Source organism: Dunckerocampus dactyliophorus, chromosome 2 (assembly GCF_027744805.1).
Source record: "Dunckerocampus dactyliophorus isolate RoL2022-P2 chromosome 2, RoL_Ddac_1.1, whole genome shotgun sequence".
In the NCBI taxonomy this organism is placed as follows: domain Eukaryota; kingdom Metazoa; phylum Chordata; class Actinopteri; order Syngnathiformes; family Syngnathidae; genus Dunckerocampus; species Dunckerocampus dactyliophorus.
In genome coordinates this window covers 42,012,131-42,036,640 of record NC_072820.1, presented here as the reverse complement: position 1 = coordinate 42,036,640, position 24,510 = coordinate 42,012,131, and the positions used below count along the sequence as shown (strand labels likewise).

At 42.1% G+C, this 24,510-nt stretch overlaps 2 protein-coding genes across 4 annotated transcripts in view; both read right to left on the bottom strand.

The window, feature by feature from the left end:
* Positions 1-7,765, bottom strand: part of spata20 (spermatogenesis associated 20) — a 39,980-nt gene extending 32,215 nt beyond the window's left edge. The window contains exons 1-9 of one of the 2 annotated variants that reach the window (XM_054768954.1): positions 7,514-7,765; positions 6,480-6,608; positions 6,332-6,396; positions 5,261-5,415; positions 4,424-4,567; positions 4,145-4,346; positions 3,941-4,071; positions 3,723-3,827; positions 1,252-1,326 (exon numbers count right to left, since the gene is read on the bottom strand). In XM_054768954.1, the coding sequence (XP_054624929.1) occupies positions 1,252-1,326; positions 3,723-3,827; positions 3,941-4,071; positions 4,145-4,346; positions 4,424-4,567; positions 5,261-5,415; positions 6,332-6,396; positions 6,480-6,608; positions 7,514-7,719 (1,212 nt within the window). In that variant the 5' untranslated portion in view covers positions 7,720-7,765. Of the gene's footprint in view, positions 1-1,251; positions 1,327-3,722; positions 3,828-3,940; positions 4,072-4,144; positions 4,347-4,423; positions 4,568-5,260; positions 5,416-6,331; positions 6,397-6,479; positions 6,609-6,861; positions 7,462-7,513 lie in introns of those variants that run through there. The other variant, XM_054768955.1, reaches the window with a different exon arrangement.
* Positions 7,766-8,788: 1,023 nt separating this feature from the next.
* pkd1b (polycystic kidney disease 1b) overlaps positions 8,789-24,510 on the bottom strand; it is a 48,106-nt gene continuing 32,384 nt past the window's right edge. For both annotated transcript variants that reach the window (XM_054769145.1, XM_054769146.1), the window contains 11 exons: positions 24,220-24,422; positions 23,941-24,138; positions 23,709-23,863; positions 21,413-21,613; positions 17,167-17,335; positions 16,905-17,087; positions 13,255-13,359; positions 13,016-13,150; positions 12,747-12,949; positions 11,030-11,141; positions 8,789-10,691 (listed from right to left, as the gene is read on the bottom strand). In XM_054769145.1, coding sequence (XP_054625120.1) covers positions 9,831-10,691; positions 11,030-11,141; positions 12,747-12,949; positions 13,016-13,150; positions 13,255-13,359; positions 16,905-17,087; positions 17,167-17,335; positions 21,413-21,613; positions 23,709-23,863; positions 23,941-24,138; positions 24,220-24,422 — 2,525 coding nt within the window. In that variant the 3' untranslated portion in view covers positions 8,789-9,830. The remainder of the gene's footprint in view (positions 10,692-11,029; positions 11,142-12,746; positions 12,950-13,015; positions 13,151-13,254; positions 13,360-16,904; positions 17,088-17,166; positions 17,336-21,412; positions 21,614-23,708; positions 23,864-23,940; positions 24,139-24,219; positions 24,423-24,510) is intronic.

Here is a 24,510-nt window from a genome sequence, read left to right as displayed (position 1 = left end):
GCATTTAATCATTTAACAGATAATTACATCATTAATATTACAGTATCTAACGATTACAGCAGGTGGGGCTTAATTTCGTGGCCTATTTGTTGTCAACGCATTCATCAACAGAGGAAAAAAAACAAGGCTGACCCTTAGAGAATGCAAAAGTTTAAGAGGAGATTTGTCAGGTCGCATCTCTGAGATGAAACTCCTTGTGGAATTTATGGGTCACGAAAGTGCTTTGTCAGCAGTATGAAGAAGCTACAACAACAGGCTGCAGGTTGCACAGCTCTTCGTACCACAATAACTCATGGTGAATATAGATACGCACTGTTACTAACCATCGGCACTTTGTTTATTTGATGAATACAGGGTATCTGCACATTTTCATGTACAAATTTAACTTTTAAGACTTTTTCAAGACATATAAATGGAAAAGTTAAGACTATACAAAAATTATGACAATTTCAAATTGAATTATTTAATAGGTCTTTACTAACTTTGAAGGCACACATTTGGAGAAAAACAGCGTACATTAATCAACTGTTGTATGTAAAACATGTAAACTGCTTAGATGAACAAAGTCTTGTGGTCACAGTAGTGGTCACCAGTCTTTTTGAATGTGTAGAAAGGCTTAAAAAAGGTGAGACATAATTAAAAGACAAAGCTTTGTGTTATTATTGGTTATTGGCTGTCGGTGTCAACATTTCGTCTTTTTCCTCATTGTGCCTTTTGCTCTGTTTTTCCAACTTTTGCTCTTTTTTTTGTTTAATTTTGTTTCTGCAGTGTACCTCAAGCTAATGAAAAATGAGTCTCACGGCCGCAGGTGGCCCTTGGACCACACTTTGAGCACCGCTGCTTTTATGGCTACCAGTTGCGGGCGAGCAATGGTGATTAAGCGGAAAGGGAGAGTGTTGTTGCAGTCAGCTTAACGTCATCTCCATCACCGCAGCTCAAGGATTTTTTTCTGGAGGTGCACGTCATGCAAAGCAATGTTTGCGGAACATGCCGCTGCGGCGTGCCCTGGTGCCTCAACGAGGGAGCTTTGTTTGGGTTTTGGGGACTGGGTTTGGGGCCGGTGTGCCAGTGCGTGCCTGGAGAGCGGTACAGGCATGTTTAGGGGTCAAAAGCCGTGCCTATTGGCATGTCTGTGGGTCACTCTGCGGAAGGAGCGGAGGGCACTGATAATGCATTTACGTAAGTAAGAAGAGCACCCCTCATGCAAAGCAGCCCAACTAAGAAAAACTGACAAGGCTGGAGATTTTTTACCTGGTCACTCAGGTCTCTGGAGACGTAAAGCAGTATGTCTTTGGCCACATCTGCAAAAAACTGCTCACCTGATACCTGGAAAGACGACAACATAGCACACAACCAAGAGTCATGATTAAACATCAACATGACCTTCAAGGTGCTGTGATATGCAGTAGGAACGCTGAGGTGGCTAATTATACTCAGGCATATGTGTATCTGTTAATATATGAGGTAGCTTGCATATCTGTGCCTGAAATAACTTTTATTTTTAATGGCGGCCCCCTCTGAAAACAGGCCAAACATCTTAGGCTCCAGGCTGAATTACAAACTAAAGCAAAACAATTTTATTGCTCAATTCTCTAAGTCGGGGGTTTTCAAATTCTAACATTGTGGGCGTCCCTCCAAGCAACCAAACAAGTAGCGTATCTCCCCCAGGAGGTGCTGGTACAGTAAGAGTCATCTACGAGTCGTTGTCACAATGTGGTTAGCTTAAGTTGTAACAATTACAGTTTTGAATGGCGTTTTGGGTCGTATTGCACTTGCCAATGACACCACATCTCGTGCCCCCACAGAGGTGGTGTGCCTCACACTTTGAAAACCCTGACTGTAAGCAGCATCAAAAGTTGCAAATATTCAGAATCAACTTAAAATACTTTAATTAGAAAATCATGAAAACACATATTTTATGTAGATTTACAGTATATCACATTATATATGTACAGACCCTTTCCAAAAAATTAGAATGTCATGGAAAAGTTGTTTAATTTCCATAATTCCATTCAAAAAGTTAAACTTTCATAGATTATAGATTCAGGGCCTACAATTTAAACGATTTCAAGTGTTTGTTTATTTTTACGTAATTTGGGCTTCCAGCTCATAAAACCCATGAAAACAGGAATTCCAAAAATTAGAATACTGTGAAGAAATCACCATTTACTTCTCAGTTTTTGCAGGAAAAAAAAGAAAGAAATTCGGATCACATCAAATCAATCAAAATATGGTACTTTCAAAACGATATGTCAATCTTCAATACTTGGTTGGGAATCCCTTTGCCTTAATCACTGCCTTGATGCGACGTGGCCTTGAAGCAATCAGCCTGTGGCATTGCCTGGGAGTTATGGAAGCCCAGATTTCCTTGATGCTTGCTGTCAGCTCTTCTTTGTTGTTGGATCTGGTGCCCCTCATTTTCCTCTTGAGAATACCCCATAGATTCTCAATGGGGTTTAGGTCCGGTGAGTTGGCTGGCCAGTCAAGCACTGTGATGGCATGGGCATCAAACCAGGTTTTGGTGCTTCTGGCAGTATGGGCAGGGGCCAGGTCCTGCTGGAAGATGAAATCTGCATCTCCATACAGATCCTCAGCAGTAGGAATCATGAAGTCCTCTAAAACATTCTGGTAGACTGTTGCGGTGACCTTGGATTTAAGAAAGCAGAGTTTACCAACACCTGCACCGGACATTGCACCCCAAATCATGACGGACTGTGGATATTTCACACTGGACCTCAGGCAGCTTGGGTTCTGTTCCTCCCCAAATCATGACGGACTGTGGATATTTCACACTGGACCTCAGGCAGCTTGGGTTCTGTTCCTCACCCGTCTTCCTCCAAACCCTTGGAGCTTGATTCCCAAATGAAAGGCACACTTTACTGTCATCGGAAAAGAGGACCTTGGACCACTGGCCAACAGTCCAGTCCTTCTTCTCCTTGGCCCAGTGGAGACGCTTCCCATGTTGGCTCAGGTTCAGAAGTGGCTTGACCCGAGGAACCCAACAGTTGTAGCCCATCTCCCGGATGCGTCTGAATGTGGTGGTTTTTGAAGCTGTGACTCCCGCCTCATTCCACTCTTTCTGGATCTCTGCCAGATTCTTGAATCTTCTTACTCATCGACTTACTCATCCTATGGAGGGTATCAATGATGGTCTTCTGGCCAGTTGTCATGTCTGCAGTTTTCCCCATATTGAACCCAACTGAGACAATTGAACCAAACTGAAGCAATTTAATGACACCTGGGGAAGCCTGTGCAGGTGATTTGAGTTTAGTAGATGGTTAGTGTGTGACACTCAGTTTAAAACATTCATGCCCTGCAAAATTTGGGCTGATTTCTTCACAGTATTCTAATTTTTTGAATTCCTGTTTTCATGGTTTTAATGAGCTGGAAGCCTAAATTATGTAAAAATAAACAAATAAATACTTGAAATCGTTTAAATTGTGGGCACTGAATCTATAATCCATGAAAGTTTAACTTTTTGAATGGAATTATGGAAATTAAACAACTTTTCCATGACATTCTAATTTTTTGGAAAGTGTCTGTATATTCTATACATATAGTTTTAACATTTAAATGACAAAATAATGATACATTTAAAAAGCATTACATAGAAAATTCTGAAAACAGCCATTAATCATTTTGATAAGCGCAAGTATACGTGTGAAAAAAAACATGCACAGTTAAAAATAAAGCATTAAACCCGGTCTCACACAAACACACACCTGGAAGGCAGTTATGTAGGCAACAGCAAGCTGGGCCTGGTCGTACAACATCTTTTCAAAGTGGGGAACATGCCAAGAAGAATCTGTAGAGTAACGATGAAAACCCTAAGACAAAGAAATAGACGTTGACGAACAATTGGGAGCATGAGCGATTTTTGTCTGTTATGCTCATGCAAAAGGGATCAAATTGAGTTGTGTGTCTGTGATGAAGAAGGCACCTGCGCAATATGGTCATGGATGCCACCCAGCGCCATCATGCGGAGAGTATGCATAGCCATCTGGAGAGCCTCAACACCCTCTGAAGTGGAGCGATTTACAGACCAGTAAGACATCAGAAACATCAGGTTCACTGTAGGAGAAAACAACAGAAATGAGCCAAACACAGACAGAGGATGACTGGGGGTTGCTGCGGTGGTACCTACCTGGCGTGGGGAACTTGGGAGCATCTCTGAAGCCTCCGTACTCTTCTTCGTAAGAGCGGACCAGCTGCTGGAAGCAACGATAAGCCACATCGGGGGCCAAGGGAGGACTCTCACCTGGGTTTGCAGCCACAGCTGTGCCTTTTTTCAGAGCTTCAAGGATCCTGTTCCCACTGGACTCCAGGTTAGAACGGTTATTCTGCCACTGAGCGTATCAGAACAACAGGTATCATAGCCAAGTGTGCCCAAATGGCTGCACTACCATCAGCAACACATCCATACCTGTTCCATGATTCTGAAGAGGACTGTCTTAAAGCCAGGTCTTCTTCCATGGTCTCTGGGTGGAAAGTAGGTGCCTCCAATAAAAGGACGGAGGTCAGGAGTTAACCAAACACTCATGGGCCATCCTCCACCTCCACTTGTTGCCTGGAGACATCGGAAAACCCACAAACCATGACAAATGATTTGCGTAGTTGACAAGAGGAGATACATTAAAGGGATGGTTCGGATTTTTTGGCATGCAGTTGTATGACATCCCCATCAGCAGTGTAGTGCGTCAACAGTGACTTAGTCGACTTAGTTCTGGTTAGTTGGTGGGGCCACTTAAGTAAAGAGTTCGGCTTCTCAAAACACTATGCTTTCAAAAGAGCAATACATTTGCATTACAAAAATGCCTCTCCATAAAAATCAGACCTCACAATCGCTCTGCGTTACTCTCTCTCCTATCGTATCACTGCGCACTGTCGCCTGTCCATTGTTGTGTATGTGTGTTGTGTCTCTGCGCCGCAAGAGTCTTCTTCCATGCATGTAAACATTGTGGACCACACACAACAATGGACGTGCAGTGATATGACGGGAGCGAAAGTAATGCCGAGCAAAAGTGAGGTCTGATTTTTTCGAGGAGGCATTTTTGTGATGCAAATGTATTACTCTTTTGAACACATTTTTTTGTGAAGCCAAACTACATTCCTCATCATCGAAATCCGACCAAAACTCGGCTCACGGGACAAAATGGGGGGGGTAAGCCACTGTTGACGCACTACACTGCCGATAGGGATGTTGTACAACTTCATGTCAAAAAAATCCACACTATCCCTTTAACAAACATGTACAACGCACCTGTACGAAGGTCATGTACACCTTGTCGACATCTGGTCTCTCTTCTCGGTCTACTTTGATGCAGACAAAGTTGTCATTGAGGATTTTGCCAATTTCCTCATCCTCGAAAGACTCCCGCTCCATAACATGGCACCAGTGGCATGTTGAGTATCCCACTGGAGGTCAGATGTCAAAGGTCAGAGTTGCTCAGACTCGCACACCTTCCTTTCTTTTCACACACAAACTGAACAAAATTTAAATAACAAGATGCGAGCAAATGAAATATTGTAGATGTCAATGTGTAAAAGATATGGTGTGAATGAATGATTAGTAAGAGACACACTGTAGCGAAGGAATGGGATTAAATAATGTGTACTTTTTCCTACTCCTTTTCAGACATGTTGAACTGTGCAATGTTAACCATGTTCCTTAAACATGTTCTGAACTCCCATTTCCATGCCAGTGTTTTATATAGTCAACTTGTTTTTCTTTAGACTGAATCAACGGCGCCTCTGCTGACCGGAGTAAGTATTGCACTCTATTCTGTTGCCACTGCACAAAGACATGAAATAAATGCAGCACCTCAAATACATGCCAACATTGGCGGTGCCACAGGTGGCTGTAATACAAAACAGAATAATTTATATTATTAGATTTGACTGTATTACAATATATAATGTAATAAATATATATTGTTTTAGTTAGTATTCAATTATTAATATCTAGTTGTGAAAAAATAATGACATTTATTAATTATAAATATGCCTTTAGACATTTAACTGTGTGTCACTCCGTTTTTACACATAACGCACAAAAGACCATAATGCTATCGCTTTTATATTTACACTTTTTATTACGCATTCACTTTTTCACCCTTAACCCCATCTTGTAAATGGCTTACCGAAAAGTGATAAGATTTCTGCTAAATTCTGCTACAAGATACAATACAATGTCCTTCAGGATCAATAGCTACCTACAGTACATAACCTAACCAACAGATAATGTCCTTCTCCTCAATAAATGTCCTTGACTATACAAACACCCCCGTCAATGTAAATTAAATCTTTTCAACTTATAGTGAGTTTTTATTACCTGATAAAAAGATTGGTTTGTCTTCATTTCGTGCCTTGTTGAAGGCATCAGGTCCCCATGGATACCTGCAAGAACAACCTAATATTAGAGTCAATATCTGAAACATTTCAGAAATGTGGATTTATCTTTGTGGCTCAGCAATCCTCACCAGTCAACTGGGTTGTGTGCATGTTGTAGCAGGTAGGGTGACCTCTCTTTGGATAGCCTGTTTGTGTGTCGGGGAGGGGTTGATGGCAGGCCTTCGCCCCCTGATGCCATGCTCATAAAGGGAGATGTTCTAGATGCAAAACATTGTCACAATTTCTACCACTCGTTCTGTTAGAGCGCAGCAGATGTATTTAATTCAAGCTTAACATTCCCTGCTGTCAGAGGGACTGAATATCGTCATCTGTCCATTTTTTTATAGTGCTGATCCTTATTAGGAGTCACAGGTGAGCTGGAGCCTATCCCAGCTGACTTGGGCAAGATACCCTGGGCTAGTCACCGCTCAATCACTTGACACATTTAGACAATAATCCATTCACACTCACATTTTAGTTTGTGTCTCCAATTAGTCCATCAGTCTTGTTGGAATGTATGTTTTTGGAATGTAAGGCCATTTGAACCCTCTAACATACAAGGCCTGAATCCAAGCGATCTTATAAGCAACCTCTACTTGCGGGGATAAATGTTTGGAAACTACGCCTTTGGGCTTCCGTAGCTGTCACCCACTGCAGCCGGTATGCGCTTTTGTCATTAAAAATGAACATGTTTACGAATACTGCTGATAAAAGGAGGAGTACTGTTATACCCCCCGCCACCACACCTCCCACACAATTATGTTGTTCAGATCGACCATGAAGCATCATCTCGTTACCATAAATTCGGGCAAATTTAAACAGGATATTATTGCTGTAGCTGTTGTTTTGGTTAGCAAAGTTTAGCAAACGATAGTAAACAATATCACAACATGGCTTTAGGTTAAGTTGGAAGACAGTCTAGTTATGCCGAATGAAAATAGAACGTATTCGGATGTTAGACGAATGTGTACATTTTATTATTAGTAATATAGCTGCATGTTGTCAGGAGCCTCTGGTGATGTGATTCCATATGAATGTCAGTACAGCTCCATATCTTCATATATCAATCTACAAGTAAATACGTAACAGTTAGCTTTAGCAACTTAGCAGAGTCTCCCTTTACCTGAGGTAATGGGACAGCTGCTGCGCAGGGCTGAGCGGCGGAGAACTGAGGCTTGGTGGGTGGGGAAACTGTTGGAACAGCCTTATGCTAGCTCCTGAGTTTCTCTTGTGAGGAGGGGTCGTATTCCTGAAGGCTGCAGTGACAAGAAGCGGAGGCTCCACGCTGCTATTTATGGACGCCGAGCGACGCCATGCTAGTCTCAGCATCCTAATCCACAAAGTGTGGCTAAAGTGTGACAAGCTAGCTAAAACTTCCAGGCAGGCAAGAGGCGACGTTATTGTAATGCCGTAACTGGACACGTGGTGTCGCGCAACAACTGTGACGTTGTCATTGAGCAAAATACTTAACATTGCATGTGATATTGACTCACGGCTAAAATGCTCCCTTTTAATACAACTTCGATTGAATATTAATTGTTTTACGAATGTGTATTACTGTCACACAGAAAAGATAATACTACAATAATAAAGTTAGTTGTGCATAAAACTAAAAGAAAAAGTACTAAAAAATACTTTTTAGTTTTATATTAATTAACCCATACAATTATATTTTTATATATTTTCTCATACGATTACATGCTTCATTCTCATCCCCCAAGTAGGAGTGGAAAATAAAGTTATGAGGAAAAATGTTACAGTGATTTGGAAAAAAAAAGCTGTACTTCCACGAGGAAAAAGTCACAATTTCACAAGAAATTCTCACAGACAGGAGACCAGGGTTGGAATCTCTGTGTGTCTTGTTTTTTTCATGTTCTGTGTGGGTTTTCTTCCCGCATCCCAAAAACGTGCATTGTATAAATTCTCCAAAGGTGAGTGTTAATGTTTTTTCATATACAGTCAACCCTCGCCATTTCTCACTTCGAATTTTGCAGTTAAATCATGCTGTTTCATAGTTGACTGTGACCTATTAGTCAACACATATGCATATCAAAGCAAATGTTATGTATTTTTTGCCTAAATTAAGCATTTTCAAGCATAAAAATAATAATGAACTGAAATACCAATGCAAGGCATTAAAAAAACACATTTAAATTTAGATGTTGATGACATGTAGTATTCTACACTGGTCACTAGGTGTCAGTAATGTTACTGTAATGTTCGGTGAGGCACAGTAGCAGCAAATTTGATCATCAGAACAGGCTTTTATTGCAGGTTTGAATTACTCACAACAGGCACAATAATTCCTAATACAAATCCCTAATAAAAACATGGGCTAACATGACTAACATTGCAACTTTCTTCATTGTCATAAAATTGACACTTTTTTTTTTCGTAATGGTTGCTGGTATTTTTCATTTCAGTCTGATTTTCTTTTCAGTCTAGGCAGATTACGCCTTCATGTTTATTCTCTATTAATAATATTATTATTATTATATCTATTATTAGATTATAAACTTTTTAAACCTCTTATTACATATACAGTATTTAGGAAGTAAAAAGGGGGAAAAAAACGTACTTTTGGTACTTATTTGAGACCATGTGATCTCTTGTCTTTATTCTGCTGAGAAAGTCCTCAGTGTTATGTACACTTTTAAGCATAAAAAGCATCATTAAGTAAGTAAAGTGTTTACAACCATTGCTAATAAGCAAACTTCAGAGCAATTGCTTAATAGTTTTGACTCATGTATTTAGTATTTTCAATGCTGAATAAGCAATCAACAAACTATCAACTTTACTATAACACATTATTATTTTGGTAATATGGGAATATGTCAGGGCCGCACGGTGTCCTAGTGGTTAGCATGTTGGACACACAGTCAGGAGATCGGGAAGCCTGGGTTCGAATCTCTGTTGCGTGTTCTGTACGTGCGTGGGTTTCTCCGGGTACGGCGGTTTCCTCCCACATTTAAAAAAAAAACATGCATGTTAGGTTAACTGGTGACTCTAAATTGTCCATAGGACATAGGACATGAATGTAAGTGTGAATGATTGTTTGTCTATATGTGCCCTGCCATTTACTGGCGATTGTACCTCTCGGCCGAAGTCAGCTGGAAGTCAGCTCCAGCATACCCGCGACCCTAGTGAGGATAAGCGGCGTAGAAGATGTGCGGATGGCAACATGTTAAACACAGGAATTGAAAAAACTATCAGTAATTGTTGAGATACAGTGAAGGCTAAGCTCCGCTTCTTCAACCACGTTGAATCTTGCAAATGAAAATATCCAATTTTCTTAATGTTAAGCATGTTCCAAATAAACTAATTTTCCTGAATGTTAACAGGACTGCATGGAAGACTAAAATGCATGGTCTTAGACAACCACAATGTAGTTGGTAGATGTCCTCTTGAAGCCGTGCAAAGTTTCTGAAGTCCACATATGGTTATGCTTGCTCCACCTCTGGTTCTTCAGAGATCCAAGCTTTCCTCTTTTTTGGGGCCCCGTCACTGATACGTCTCCTTACGCCCTCTTCACTCTTTGGTCTGATGAAGGTGAAGGCGACTCCACCCTGTTTTTGCCACAACCTTTGAGCTGCATCCGCCGAGTGAGAGCTTCCAGAATGCCATGCTCTCCTTCTGAAGGACCTGACAAAACCAGGAGAAGTTACAGGATACAGACCAAAGCTTCCAACTGTAGGATTACTTGGTTCCCATGCCTCACAGAAATGCACTGATTCACACTCTGAGTGGGAGCCACGCGTGCGAGGGAAGATGTGGACCGATGTGGCAGGGGAGTGGATTGTGGAAGGAGTGAAAGGCATCATGGTTGAAAGGGATTTTTGTGGATTCGGGTAGAGCAGACCTGTCCTCCTGCGTCTGACTTCACCGGTTGTCCTATCACCTTCCTGGTCCTTTGGATTTGCAGATTTTTGGAATCTGTCCTTAATTTTCTCCTTGTTACTGATCTTACTTTTATTTCTTCTGGTCAGAGCCTCCTCAAGTTCAGTCTCCAGGTTGTTAACATCCTCAGTTATCTGCGTGACTCGATCAAACTGAGACAGCAGGGCGTTGACACAAGGCAGCAGGTGGTCCAAGAAGGGCTGGACATCAAAGCCCTGCTCAGAAAGTGAGTCTTCAGACATGGTAGAAAGTGACGATGACAGCAGACGAGGAGAAGAAAAGGAAGGAGATGAGGACGGCGAATGAGAAGAGGGAAGGGAGGAAAATAGAGTCGAGAGACGGGATTCTCGGGAAGCCCTGGACGGAGGAACGTCCATGCCTTCAAACTTCACCTTGTGCCTGAACTGGAACGGAAAAGACATAGCCAGCATCAGTTACAGAAAGTGACTCATTTTCAAAGACACCAAGCTACAATAGAATGATCAAATACAGTGGTTCCCCTCTATTCGCGATTGAGCATTTGCTGCATATCTGCGCCCTGTGTGGCTAGCTGAGAGTACCACCGCTAGAGATGGAGGCGGTGCCACAGGAGATGGAAGCACAGATGTCAAGGTAGCCTGATGACCAGGTAACACCAATAAGTATGAGGCAAAAATGGGCATTATTTATCTGTCATTCACGGTTTGTTGCTATTCATGTAACTCCCACAAATACCGAGGATGTACTGTAATGCAATACTCACTTCTTTAGCCTTGGTGAGCCCAATCCAAAGCTTGAGTCTCTTGATGAAGAACTCCACCATCTCATAGTCCTGAGGTTCTGTTTTTGGACGATAAATGTCTGCTTTTTCAGCCCTAAATAACAAAAAACAAACAATCTTGTTTGTAGTCCATCACATGAACAGTATGGAAGTTGTTGGGTATTTTTTTCCGTCTCTGATGGTGTTTACAGCTGTTGCCATGAATTTGTTGGTTTAGTTTTCGTGTTGTCTTACATTGCTGCATTTGCATTAAAATCTCTGGAATTAAATAATGATAGAAACTCTTTATTTGAAATATTGGTCTGTCAAAAAACAATAGTACAATAGTACAGGACATGAAAACGACCTGAAAAAGGACGTTTGGTCACCTTAATGTCGGGCGGAACGCCATTATTGTTTTCCAGTAACAGGTAATCAAATTAATTACTATTTCAAACATTACAACAACGATACCGTTACCGACAGCGAAATGTGGCGCGTTGTTATGCACTGATATCTATACCAACGATCTGAATGCCGCTTCAGTCGCCGCTGTTCACTACTCCTCACAGGAAGCTAAATAGCTAGTCAAGAAGAGCTGCGCTTGCTCAATCTCAGGAAAAAACACTGCCTCCTACTGTTTTTGAAGACAACTGCAAGTCTCGAGCTCAGCCCTCAGCCTAATTTCATGAAACATCTCTCAATGGCACTCAACACTACAAAGCTAAATCCAAATTATTTTACATATGTTAAGATTTTTCCAAAAAGTAACACAGTAATTACCTTAACTAATTACATTTATGAAGGAGTAATTTCATTACTAATCCAATTACTTTTTCGGGAAGTTAACTGATATAACAAACTACTTCTGATTGTTGCAAAAAACCAACTTTTGTATGCCTGAACGAACTACAGAAAGGGTCAACAAAGGCCCAGCAAATTTGTTTTCAACCTTATTGTGGACTTACGCTCTATGTACACTTTAATATTTGCATATAAATACAATACTTATTTTCATTTTTGATATACAGTATGTTTAACTTTATGTAAACTATATGTTTGATTCTGTACTACTGTACCAACTTAAATTTTCAGTAAGGAGTAATTTTAGAGTTGTGGTGCATTTTTTTACTACTTTTTTGCTACTGTGGTAAATACAAGTCGACAGGAGTGAACACACAAATGAGGGCTAAACAGAAGGTAAACTAGTCAACGCTAAAGCAAAATAAGAGGTGTCCAGGCTGGTCCACAGAGATGATAGACCACAAAAGCAGTGGTGTCGAAAATTTTACATACAGAAAAAATGAAGTATGCCGAGGCTACTATGATAATGGACATCTTTTGTATATTAAACAGGCTTAATCCAGTCCAACATAGGTGAAGATATGCTGAGCAGTTAAATATATATCTCATATCAGCTTTGTGTTATTGGTGACAAATCTTCAGCATTTAAACTTTTTTTTTTTTTGCTTTATGTCAAGCGGCCCGCGGGACAGACTTTGGACACCCCTGCACTTAAGTATATGATCTGGAGTCACCGTGAAAATGAAAGAGATGGCAATCCATACGTGGAGCAATGCCCGAATGCTCCAAAAACACAAATGATACAAAACACAAAAACACCATAAAGATCAGAAGAAGTAAGATAAATGCTGCAAATGCCAAAAACACACACATTCCAAAAACAACTGCACCAAAAAACAAATGAATTAGTTAGTACCTGTATGCACGGATGAGAGCAACTCCAAAGAGTTTGGCCAAAAGCCAGAGACCAGCCCCCATCAATAACAGGCCATAGAGGGGCCCGAGGACTGGGTGGACACTGCATAGTCTTTGCAGGCCGATCCGGCCGCGCAGGATGGACAGCAATGACACTACAGCCTGACGCATGGACAGAAACCCTTCCACTGAGTGTGAGAAGAGCTGAAACCATTGCACAGAGATGTCAAATGCAGTTCTTTTGGATTGATAATCAATTCATTTTTTTACCGTATTGCTGAGGTGAGTACAGAACAACAGCAGTAGCAGCAAGAGGAAATTTAAGGCCCACAACTCCTTCCAAGCTCTTTGCAGGACTCTGATGATCACAATCCACCTCTGAACAAACCTTAAGGTTCCCAACAGCTGGCACACAAAGCAATGAAAGTGTGTATTTCAAGATACAATTTAAAGCTGTATTGGAGTATGGTTTTGTGTGCTGTAATGGGGAACTGTAACCACGCACTTACCTTCAGAACCAGAAGAGTGAGCAAGATAGCCGCACATTGGGAAGACCTCTGAGTCAGTAGAGCAGGGCCGTGGAAGTTAATGAAGCTGTTGGGCTGGGACCGCAGCTAAACGATGAGGAAGGATCAGATGCACGTTACAACACCACAGTAATCCCAAGTTTATTTGCAAAGTGGTACAAGTGTGTTAAACAGGCATTGTTCTTTCCGTATATTTGAGTATCGGTGTGTTTCCCAACATTTATTGAGCCAAGGGACATATTTTCCGTGATAAAAATCTCATGGTACACCCCTCAGCTTGCCGTGACTTATTCTGTCGTAAGAATGGCAACAGGTGGATACACGGGTTAATTATGTACCTTATGCATAGAAGCTTGTTTCTGCCACTGAAAGAAAAGAAAAAAATTCCCAATGGTAAGTCATAATTATGAGTTAAAAACTCAAAATTATGAGATAAAAAGTCAGAATTATGAGATGAAAAATTGAAATTATGCGATAAAAAGTTAAAATCACGAGATAAAAAGTCATAATTAGGAGATAAAAAATATAAATTATGAGATACAAACTGTGTGTGCCTCCTTCTTCAGGTGGTATTAGACTTTTTATTTCATAATTGTGACTTTTTATCTCATAATTTTGACTATTTATCTTATAATGATGACTTTTTATCTCAAAATTTCAAATCTTTATCTCATAATTATGACTTACCACCGGGATATTGTTGATCTTTCAGTTGCGGAAAAGGGCTTCCATACTATTTAGTGGAAGAGTATTTACTGTAAAAGAGAACTGCACTTTTTGGGGGGAATTTTGCCAATCATCCGCAATTCTTATGTGAGATGTGAACACACGTCTTTCCCTTTTCTGTGCATTCTAAAGAGAGAAAAACAGCTACTCCGAGGTAGTTAACAATGCACGTAATGGGAAGCACCTATTCCGCCTATAAAGCCCTCTAAAACACCTCTCCAAAAAACGCCAACAATGTTCCATTCACATAACGTGACCTGCATATTAACCAAGCTACAGCGACATTGTTTTTGTAGGAGCTAATACCAAAGAGCTACTTTTCTGGCGCAGTGACACAGCACCTCACTCACAACACCTCACACCACTACCAAGAGGCGATGCAAGCTTACGGAGTTGCTGCATCATTTACCAGCTCATCAAGGAGCACGACTCTTGTGCTGAAAGATAAAACCATCCCATCAGTCAGCATCCCAGTGAGAGTGGACATTATAAGTGGCTGTTTTATTAGTGATGAATTAAACTTTTACCACTGGTGCTACATGATAACGCTATGAGAATGGCTTAGTGTTAACCCTATAGATGGATCGGCCAAGCACCCGGCAACGTTACTCTCTGCCTGGGGAGAATAAAAGTAAAAAGTAGTAGTCAGCAGTGAGTCTCACAAAGTCTGCCATGATTAGTGATAGCAAACACTCTTTCTCTGTTGCTGTCATTGACGGAAATACTGTAGCGTTCCTTGCTATGTTCCAGTAATGCTTAAAATGACCAAAATATGGCAAAATACGGCATAACATAAAACGTTGGTGTTTTTAAGAGGTGTTTTTATAAGAGGGCTTTATAGGCTGACTAGGTCAGGGATCAGCAACCTTTGCCATCAAAAGAGCCTCCTCTTTTAGTAATAAAAAAGTAGTCTTCAGCCGCAAAACATTATACTTCTTACAAACTTGTAAAAATTGTAATCATTTTAAAATGTTACCTGTTACAACCACAAAATTCAACAAACAGAAGTGCGCCTACACGTGTAGGCCTACTCTGAAATCATTTAAACACTTAACCGTGTAAGTCTTACTGAGTAGTTCCCATATTTGTGTAAAATCAACACTAAATGTTAGATAAAACTAGAAGAGCACTTGGAGAGCGCAAGCGCCATAGTTCCCCCCATATTGTGATTCACACCAAAATAATAATCCGACATTTATTGGCTCAGTCTTTGATATTTTGTAGAACATGTTGGAAACCTGTCATGTATTTTTCACCCCCCAAGTGCTCTGACCATTTTTTGTGGAGTTTTATGCACAAATGTCAAAAATGGACCCGCAAATGTTTTGGGACATCTGGTAAGTAGAGTGAATGTGGAGTTGCTTCCTCCAAAATGTGGAAAAGAAATCACGTTATGTGACGTTGGACCTGAGGAAGTGCCTGACTGGATCACCATTGCCGTTCTAATTAGGGATGATGCTCCGATCCGGGTTTTATGCTGCTGATTCCGACACCAAATCCTTTAGTGAGATTGGTTGATACCGATCACATGAACATTAACTGTGCATTTTAAAATTTATTTATAATGAGCGATATTTGTCAGACAATTCCAAGGGCCCCTGGCAAAATTAATTATTAAGAAATAAATGTTTGGGCAGATTGTTTGTTTTTTTTTTTGCCTTTATTTGTGTGAATATTTTTTTGACTATTTGGCACAAACCTGAATTTAATTTGATGCATGTTTTGGAGTACATGGGAAATAAACTGTTCAATAATTGTTTTTTAGCTCAAGATAAATCAATTAACAGAATAATACAAATAAATATCTTTATTAAATCTGTCTTGCTTGATTTAAAACAAAATAAATTCAGTGCCCTGGTTGCAGGGGTCTCCAACTTTCATCCCTATTCGAGCTGTCAACTATTTTTGTTTTATTTATGACTGGCAACATTTGCATTGTACACTACTTTATTTACCAAGCCATCGTCTTTAAGCTATTTTGTGCTCATTTGTCATGACGTAAAGGCATAAAATCTGCAGTCAAGAGTTATAATAAAAAAACTACTAAGAAGGAAATATTTCTTCACCCAAAATTAGTTGGCAAGCTAGGACACCCCAGTGATAGTATCATCATCATAAGGCTGGACACACTATGTGTTTATGTTAATAGCGTTTTGAGGACAAGACATAATTAATACAATGACAAGACAGTAAAGTTGTTCAGTGACACTTGAAAAAGTTAGTACGTACCCCATGAACGTGATATCCACTTAAGGCTTCCCCGTGGGACACAAATGAGTTCTGAACCAACTGCATAGTTTGTTTTAAAAACAAAATGTCACTGTGGTAAAAAGTCACATTTGGAGTCCGAAGACCAGAGGCTAGACAGATAACTCTAGCTAGTTAGCTACCTAGCTGCCGCCAATGTAAAGTTCAGCAGGTGATAGCTAGGGCAAAGCTTGTAAACAAAGATGCAAGAATAGTCGAATGGAGATAGGTTAGGTAAGGGAGTGATCAAACACGCTGGTATCGATTGGAGTAGCCTGTGCCAAGCTCATTTTGACGCGTCATTTTGCTGGCAACCCTGTATGACACAGCAGACGTGTAGGATTTGCAAATTTGTGATCGGCTGTGAAAGGCGTTTATCGGCATACACTGATCACGTCTTTTTTTTTACGGAAATCGGCCGATAGATAGGTGCATCCCTAGCTCAAATGCAAACCAAAAGTGGTAGGTAGGCTTAAGGTCAGGGTCCTCCATCCCAAGTTCCTCCACAGCAAACACATCCAAACATGCACTTATGGATCTCGTGAACTGGGTGCTCCTACAAAGTTTACTAGAAGTATAAGGCTCAAGGGAAACTACAAAAAGAGTTGTATCTCAATACATTTGTCCAGAAGCTTTAAACGTACTTTTTTGTTTTTTACCTGGGAAAGACAAGACGTGACCTGAGACAGAAAGCAGAGCTGGAGAACACTCGTCGCCAGTGATAATGCAGCCAGAAGCAGCTGTAGCCAGTGTTTGCCTTCACACAGATACTGAGCACGCTCAGTAGCCATGGACCGCACTTCCCCAAACAAGATGAGGAGAGAAGAGCTGAGAAGGAGAACCTGCGACAGGAAGCCGAATGTTTTATTATTTGGATGAGTTTTAATTGGTTATAAAGAAAATACAGCAGCAGTAGTTTACCGTCAGAACCAGATGAAGGTCCAAGCCTTTGTGAGATGACGGGATGAGAAGTGGATGAATAGAGAGGGAGGAAGTGACTCTTTGTGCCTGATCTAGTTGAATGGACGCACAGAGAAATAAACCAGACTCTCTGTGGTACTGTGTAAAATCCAAAGAGACAGTTTTGAACCTGAAGGGATTTAAAAAAAAACACAAAAAAACAGTATTAACGTCAAATGTCCACTATTGTAATCAATTCTGACTGAAGCAAACGATCCAGTAAATCATGTTAACATGTACAGTATATAGTGGGGCTGTCAAATGATTACATTTTTTTATCAAATTAATCACAGTTTTAAAATAAATTAATCATGATTAATCACCATTTGCAACTATGTGTGAAATATGCCCATTGTTACTGCCTATAATGGGCAGAAAGATAAATGGCAGGACACAATTATACATATTTGTAGGTACTAACAGATCCAAATGAATTGAAACTATACATCAAGATAAAAGCTAGCACACATGTCTAAAAATCTATTTGCCTAATCTCTTTTTTTTTTTTTTTTTTTTTTTTTTCTTCCTTGATGCTTGTTATAAAGCAAATTTGGAGCGACCGGACCGGAGCAGGAGGGGACAGAGAAGAAGAGAAAAGGAAACGGGGGGGGGGCGAGAGGGGACAAAAACAAAAAAAAGGACAAATCAATATCAACAACCACAATGACAAAGCTGTCAATGACAATCAGACATAATAGCAGTCATGAAATGATGAACTATGACAGTGATCACAATGACAATACTGCATTGAAACAGTCGCACACAATAGCAGTCATGAAATGATGAATTATGATAGTGATCACCATGATAATACCGCATTGAAACAGTTACACATAACTGTAGTAATGAAATGATTATCCATGATAGTGAATAGAATCAAAGTTACTGTAATGCACATCATTGTAAAAAAAAAAAATATACATATACACACATATATACATACATATACATACATACATATATATATACATATATATATATATACATATATATATATATATATATACACATATACACCGCACATACACACATATATATATATAGTCAGACTGCTGAAATCACCGTCGCTGTAATAAAACCAACAACATAATAACACCCTGGTTAACTCAGTGAGTAATGTGGGGAAGTACGTATGTACTGTGAGTGTGCATATGTACAGGTATCTCTGTATGTAAGGAAGACTTCATATATATATAAAGGTGCAGGAATGTGTGGGCGTGTGATTGTCACTGAGAGTGCATGAAAGGAAAGGGGCCGCCTTCCACCTCCCAGAGAGCCCCGCCCCAAATAGCAAGGCCGGGCCCCGGCCGCCAGAAGGCCACCAGGCCCATAGGGGCAGGCAGCACAAAGATCAGTGCCCCAAGAGCCAGCCCAGAGAGCCCCCCCCCCCGGGAAGACCAGTAAGGGGCCGAAGAGAGGTAATCCCAGCCAAGGACAGGGCGCCAGCGGGCCGGAGGACTGCCAACCCCTGAGACCAGCGAGAGATCACACCCCACAAAGGCAGACGGGTACCGGGGGCCACAAACCGGCAGGCCCAGAGACGCCTCCACAGCCGGAAAGAAGCCCGCCCGCGCCGGAAGCGCCAATTCCCGCCCACCGCCACCCCCACCCCCAGGGAGCGGAGCCCGGCCCGCCCCGGGCCAACCCCCGCCCGACCCCCGACACAGGGCCGCCCCGCCAAGGGATGCAGGAGGCACACCCTCCACCCACCCGGCGGAGGCACGGGCGGCAGAGATGTATCGCCCAGCACCTGACCCCACGGAGCAAACCCCTGTATGCCCCCCCCCCAAATAAATAACTAAAATAAATAAATAAATAAAAATACACACACGCACGCACATACACACTCCTACGCACCCACACACACGCACATACACACTCCTACGCACAAACACACCCCTATGCGCACGCTCATACACACTCTTACTTACTCAAGCGCGCACACACACACACACACACACACACACACACACACACACACACACACACACACACACACACACAGTGGTCGACTGCCTGACACCCGGAAGCCCCACCCTGTCCCCCGTTGGTAACCCAAGGAGCAGCGGAGCCGGGGACCCCGGGGTCCCAGACATACGATTCAGAACCCAGGGGCGGAGAGCGCAGACCGCCGGGGAGCAGGAAGACACCCGGCCACACCCCCCCAGCGGTAGGACGCCGCCAGCGAGGCAGACAGGGGAGTCAGCGAGGAGGAGAGCGGGAAACCGAGCAGGCAGGCGGGAAAACGGGCGAGCAGCCAGGCGAACCACCACACAGCGCCAACCGACACCCGCGGGCCAGCAAACCCCGAAGAGAGAGCGGGAGCACCACACCCCAAGCCGCAGGGAGGCCAAGCACCAGAGCCGAGAAGGCGAGACCAGCAGCCGACCAGCCGACGGCCCCCACAAACCACCAGAAGCCAGACCAGCCACATGCCACCAGAGCCGACAGCGCACCACCCGCGCACCGGAGCCCCACCCCGACAAGCCCACAGACAGACCGGGGGAGGCGAGGACACAGACAGCGGCCCGGCAGCGCACAAAGCGCAACGGCGACAGACGCCCAAGCGCCCGGCAGAGCACGACCCCCCCCAGCCTAATCTCTTTAATAGTAGCAGAACATTTGAATCAGACTTTGCCCGTGTTATTACGACCAATGACGGGTTGCATTCAAACACATTGCATAATTTACAATAAGTTGAATTCACATGTTTGAGTGTATTTGGAGCAAACTGTACTTCTACATTAAGAGTTACGCAGTGCCCTTGAACGCATCATCATGTGAACAGCGCTGAGCCAGCATGGAGAGAACAGGCCTAGTTAGTTTATATAGATCACACATCCATGCATAATAAAGATGTTGTGATGTTCGGAGTTCGGAATGGGGGGAGCATGAGAGACATGTTCGCAAGTTGGAGATACAGTCGTCCCTTGCCACATAGGGCTTTGAATTCCGCGGCTTAACACTATCATGGTTTTTCACAATATAGTAATTAATAAATCATCGCTATTTCATGGTTGACTGCGGCCTATTATTGGTCAAAACTTTGCATGTTTAAGCCCATTTTATGTATTTTTGTCCTAAATTAATTATTTTCAAGCATAAAAGTGACAAAATAAACTAAAATAAAAACATAAGACATTCAGAAAATGCACTGAAAGACACGTCATGTCGTATTCTACACAGGTCACAAGGTGTCAGTAATGTTACATTACCTGTATGTTACATTGATGAGACACAAGAGACTGCAGGAAGTACCAGAAGAAAACAAAGAAACAACAAAAAGGAACTCTCCCAATGCTAACGTGTGAGTCGATATTATATCTTATTTTCTATTATTATGTCTACTATATTGAGTAATATGAGTGTACAGGCCGCACGGTGGTCTAGTGGTTAGCACGTTGGCCAACACAGTAACAGCTTGGAGATCGGGAAGACCATGTTCTCCCCGTGTGTGCGTGGGTTTTCTCCGGGTACTCCGGCTTCCTCCCACATTCCAAAAACATGCAGGTGAGGTTAATTGGCGACTCTAAATTGCCCATAGGTATGAATGTGAGTGTGAATGGTTGTTTGTCTATATGTGCCCTGCGATTGGCTGGCGACCAGTCCAGGGTGTACCCCGCCTGTCGCCCAAAGTCAGCTGGGATAGGCTCCAGCATGCCCCCGCGACCCTAATGAGGAAGAAACGGTATAGAAAATGGATGGATGGATGGATGGATGAGTGTACAGTAAAGGTGACAATCGGGGTGTTATTTTGGTCTAGAGGGTTCTAATAATGTTAAAAACGTATTTAGAAGGTTGTAAAGAGTTTTTTTATGCTCTGACTATAAAACTATTCCATTAATAAATAAGGATTCCTACTTCGTGAAAATTCATTTACCACAGTCAGGTCTGGAACCAATTAACCGCAATAAAGAAGGAATGGCTCTTAATATGTCGTGATGGAATTCCACTGCTGATGTGTTCCGGTCAGAATAAAGTTATATAAGGGCGTCAGACTCTGTGAATATGCTTCACTCTGTCTCCGATTGCCGTCAGAACAGAGAGGTGTGGCTTGCCATGAGGCAGATGCTTTAATAACGTACAAACTTTAACGTAATTAATTCAATCATTTAGTTATTGCTGTTTACGCGTTATTTTTGACAGCACTAATGAACACATACTGTACATACAGTGTGTAGAGGTGGTGTACAGTAATTCCACCTACTGTTTAGTGTAAAAGCCTCCCATGTGAAGGTCAGACAGAAACCGTCGGGTCACCATGCTGCTGTTTCCCAAAACGAACACCTCTGCCCAGCTCGGTGTGTGTGCATACTGGAGCCGAGGCAACCCAACAAGGTGCAGCACAGGGTTGTGGTACATGTGTGTAACCAAGGTGGTGTTCATCCACTGCTCTGCATCTGACCAGCTGGATGGAGAGACAGACAAAGAGAGAGAGAAAGTGCAAGCAATTAAATATTTACACTAGGGATGTCCCGATCCACATTTTTATAATTATATGTTTTGTTACAAACATGAATTCTTGGAATTGAATATGATTATGAAAATAGCTCTTGAAACCCTTAAAGATAATGCAACCCAATTACTGTATTGCTGAATGTACTTTTTATTACACAGCCTGATCAACAATATTGTTTAGCTTTTGTAACAAACCTCTGTGAGTCAGGTCCCTAATCCAATAAAAATCCAATAAAAGTCCATCCAATAAAAGATAAAACTGGAAAAAAATGGGCGCGCAAAATAATTTTAGGGTAGGACTAAGACTTTTTTAACAAATTCTCTTAGGGCCCTGTGAAATCCGTTTTATTTGTTCCCAAATTCCGTTTTTTCTGTTTATATATTTTAGAAGTAAGTTTTTTTTACCTTTTCCACTTATTTTACCAGCATAGAGTGGGTAAGGAAGATGTGATAATGCCAATCGCGTTATTAATGTAAGATATTTTAATGACAACCTTATTTTGTTTACACAATTAGACAAATGTGACATAGAGCGCTCTTATTTTGAAGGCCGGACTGCGTTGTGTGTGTTGAGAATGGCAACTGACGGTTGATACGCGCCGGGTGCAAGAATAAACGTGCCTCTCGTCTTTTTTCACTAAGAACCTGCACGTCGTCAGTGGGTAAACTAAGCGAACCCCGCTATTCACGCTCCGTAACACAGGAGTTTCCAAGGTTTTCGCCGCCCTTTCGACATGTTTAGCAGTGTTTGTGCGTTACCTATTGTATGCAACCAGAGCGGCACTTCCCGTGCGAGTTCCATACACCATGACGCAGCAGTCCGGGCACAGTGAGAGGGAACTACCGCTGTAGTTACGGGGCCGAATGTCCAGCGTCCAACGAGAAACTAACCACCACGGTACACCGCGGACATGTCTGCATGGTGATGTTACGTTTTCTTCTTCTTGCGGGTGGCAGGAGTCGAGTGGCAACCAGCTTTGCAGCGCTTTACTGCACCTACAGTGTTGGAGTGTGGCTCAGAGTTACGAATGTGATATGGCAACCGGATTGGCCCGATCTCGTGGCGGAAGCTGATATTATCCGATCTTCACAAATACAGCGGATCGGCAGCCGATCCCGATCCTGAGGATCGGATCAGCACATCGGCAGGCTGTGGGGAACAGATTGTGGTCATGGTCATGGATCAAGACAAGCCCAGATTTGACTTACTTGGTGTGGATAATGAGCGTGGCCAGTGGAGGTTGCAGGAAGTAGGAAAATAAACTACACACATCAGTAGGCAGACTTTCACAATGTAATATCAAAGCTATACAAATTTGTGCCTTTAAAAAGATACTGTAATCGTGTTCACATTTAACAACTCAAGAGTAAACATTTTAGACTGTGGTCGGTCAATCCCTTATCCCCAGTGCCAATGTACCAGCCTAACGAATGCACCACTGTGTCTGTTGTAAACTAGAAATACCATCAGGAGCACCTTGCATGTACTGTAGCTTAATAACGTACCCATAATATTAGAATAGCCCATGCTTCGTGATGCTAGTTGTCTGCAGAACTACCTTAACATCATTCTTTTTACAACAATTAATTACAATTTTCAGGCCAGGGCCAGGGACCAGGGTCTGTGGCTTGTTTTTTTTTTATTGGCTCGAGCGCAGTAAAATTAAACAAAAAAACAGCAAAAATGGGAAAAAGTGAGCAAAAATACACAATGTATTGTATATTGACAATGTAATATAATGTATAATGTAATATTTTTATCATTTTAAAAGCCTCTTGTGGACAAATGTTACAAATTAGCACGTGTACAATGCATATGGTTTGTCCAATGTAATCAAATAAAATGAAAAAGAAAGAAAGAAATCTAATGTAATTAGAATGTCATTAAAAATTATTAAAATTGACACAACTAAACACAACTTTATTCTTTATTTCTTTCTTTCTTTTTTTTTTTTAAACATATAAAAATATAACAAATGCCGCCTAGCACCCTTTGGATTTAGAAAAGGTCCTGGTGTATGGTGTATTGTATTGTCAGTGCTCACCTTATGATCGATGTGAAGTTGGGGACCCCCGAGGGAGCAGCGTGAAGTTGCCGTCTAACAGCAGAGTGCAACAACCTGCCCTGCCTTAGTTCCACACTGCCCTGGTAGTTCACCAGGAGCACCAGCAACAGAAACAGCAGCTGGTACACACAGTGCTTCAGAGACAATACAAAAGACTGTGAAGATAAATATCAATTGCAATTCAGGCCAGAAAGGTTGCTTTTCTTCTCACCCTCATGAGTGACCTCAGTGCACAAATTTTACGAGCCTCCTCCTTAGCCTGCAACAGCCCGTAGCCGCATGGCGGGTGAACTTTCCCACTGTGTTCTCCAGATGCTTTCACCACTGTGGTCTCCTGAGCCAGCTGGTCCTCTACCTGCGGATCCACAGGTCGCCAAACTATAGTGTAGATCAAGGCCTGCACGCAAACCTAAGCACAAAAATACATGAGTTATACACCAAAGCTCAAAGAGGTATGACCAACTACTGGAGGTGACATGTTTGAAGAGACTTTGAGAGGCTCCAGCAGGAGAGCAGAGGTGAGCAAGGCAGAAAGCGCTGATATCAGCCACATGAGGACGACTGTTCTGGAGAAGAGGCTGCCGTAGATTCCGACAAGAGCTAGGCAGGCTCCGATCAGCACGGCCACTAGGGGGTAGACCATGCACAGCACCCAGGGAGGAAAGAGCCAGCTGGGTTGAGCTCGAGCGATGCCTGAGGTCAGAGAGTGTAGTCTATCAGTTCCAACATGCTGATGGAGGCTAATATACAAGAGAGAGCTAAATTCATCTTAACACAAGAT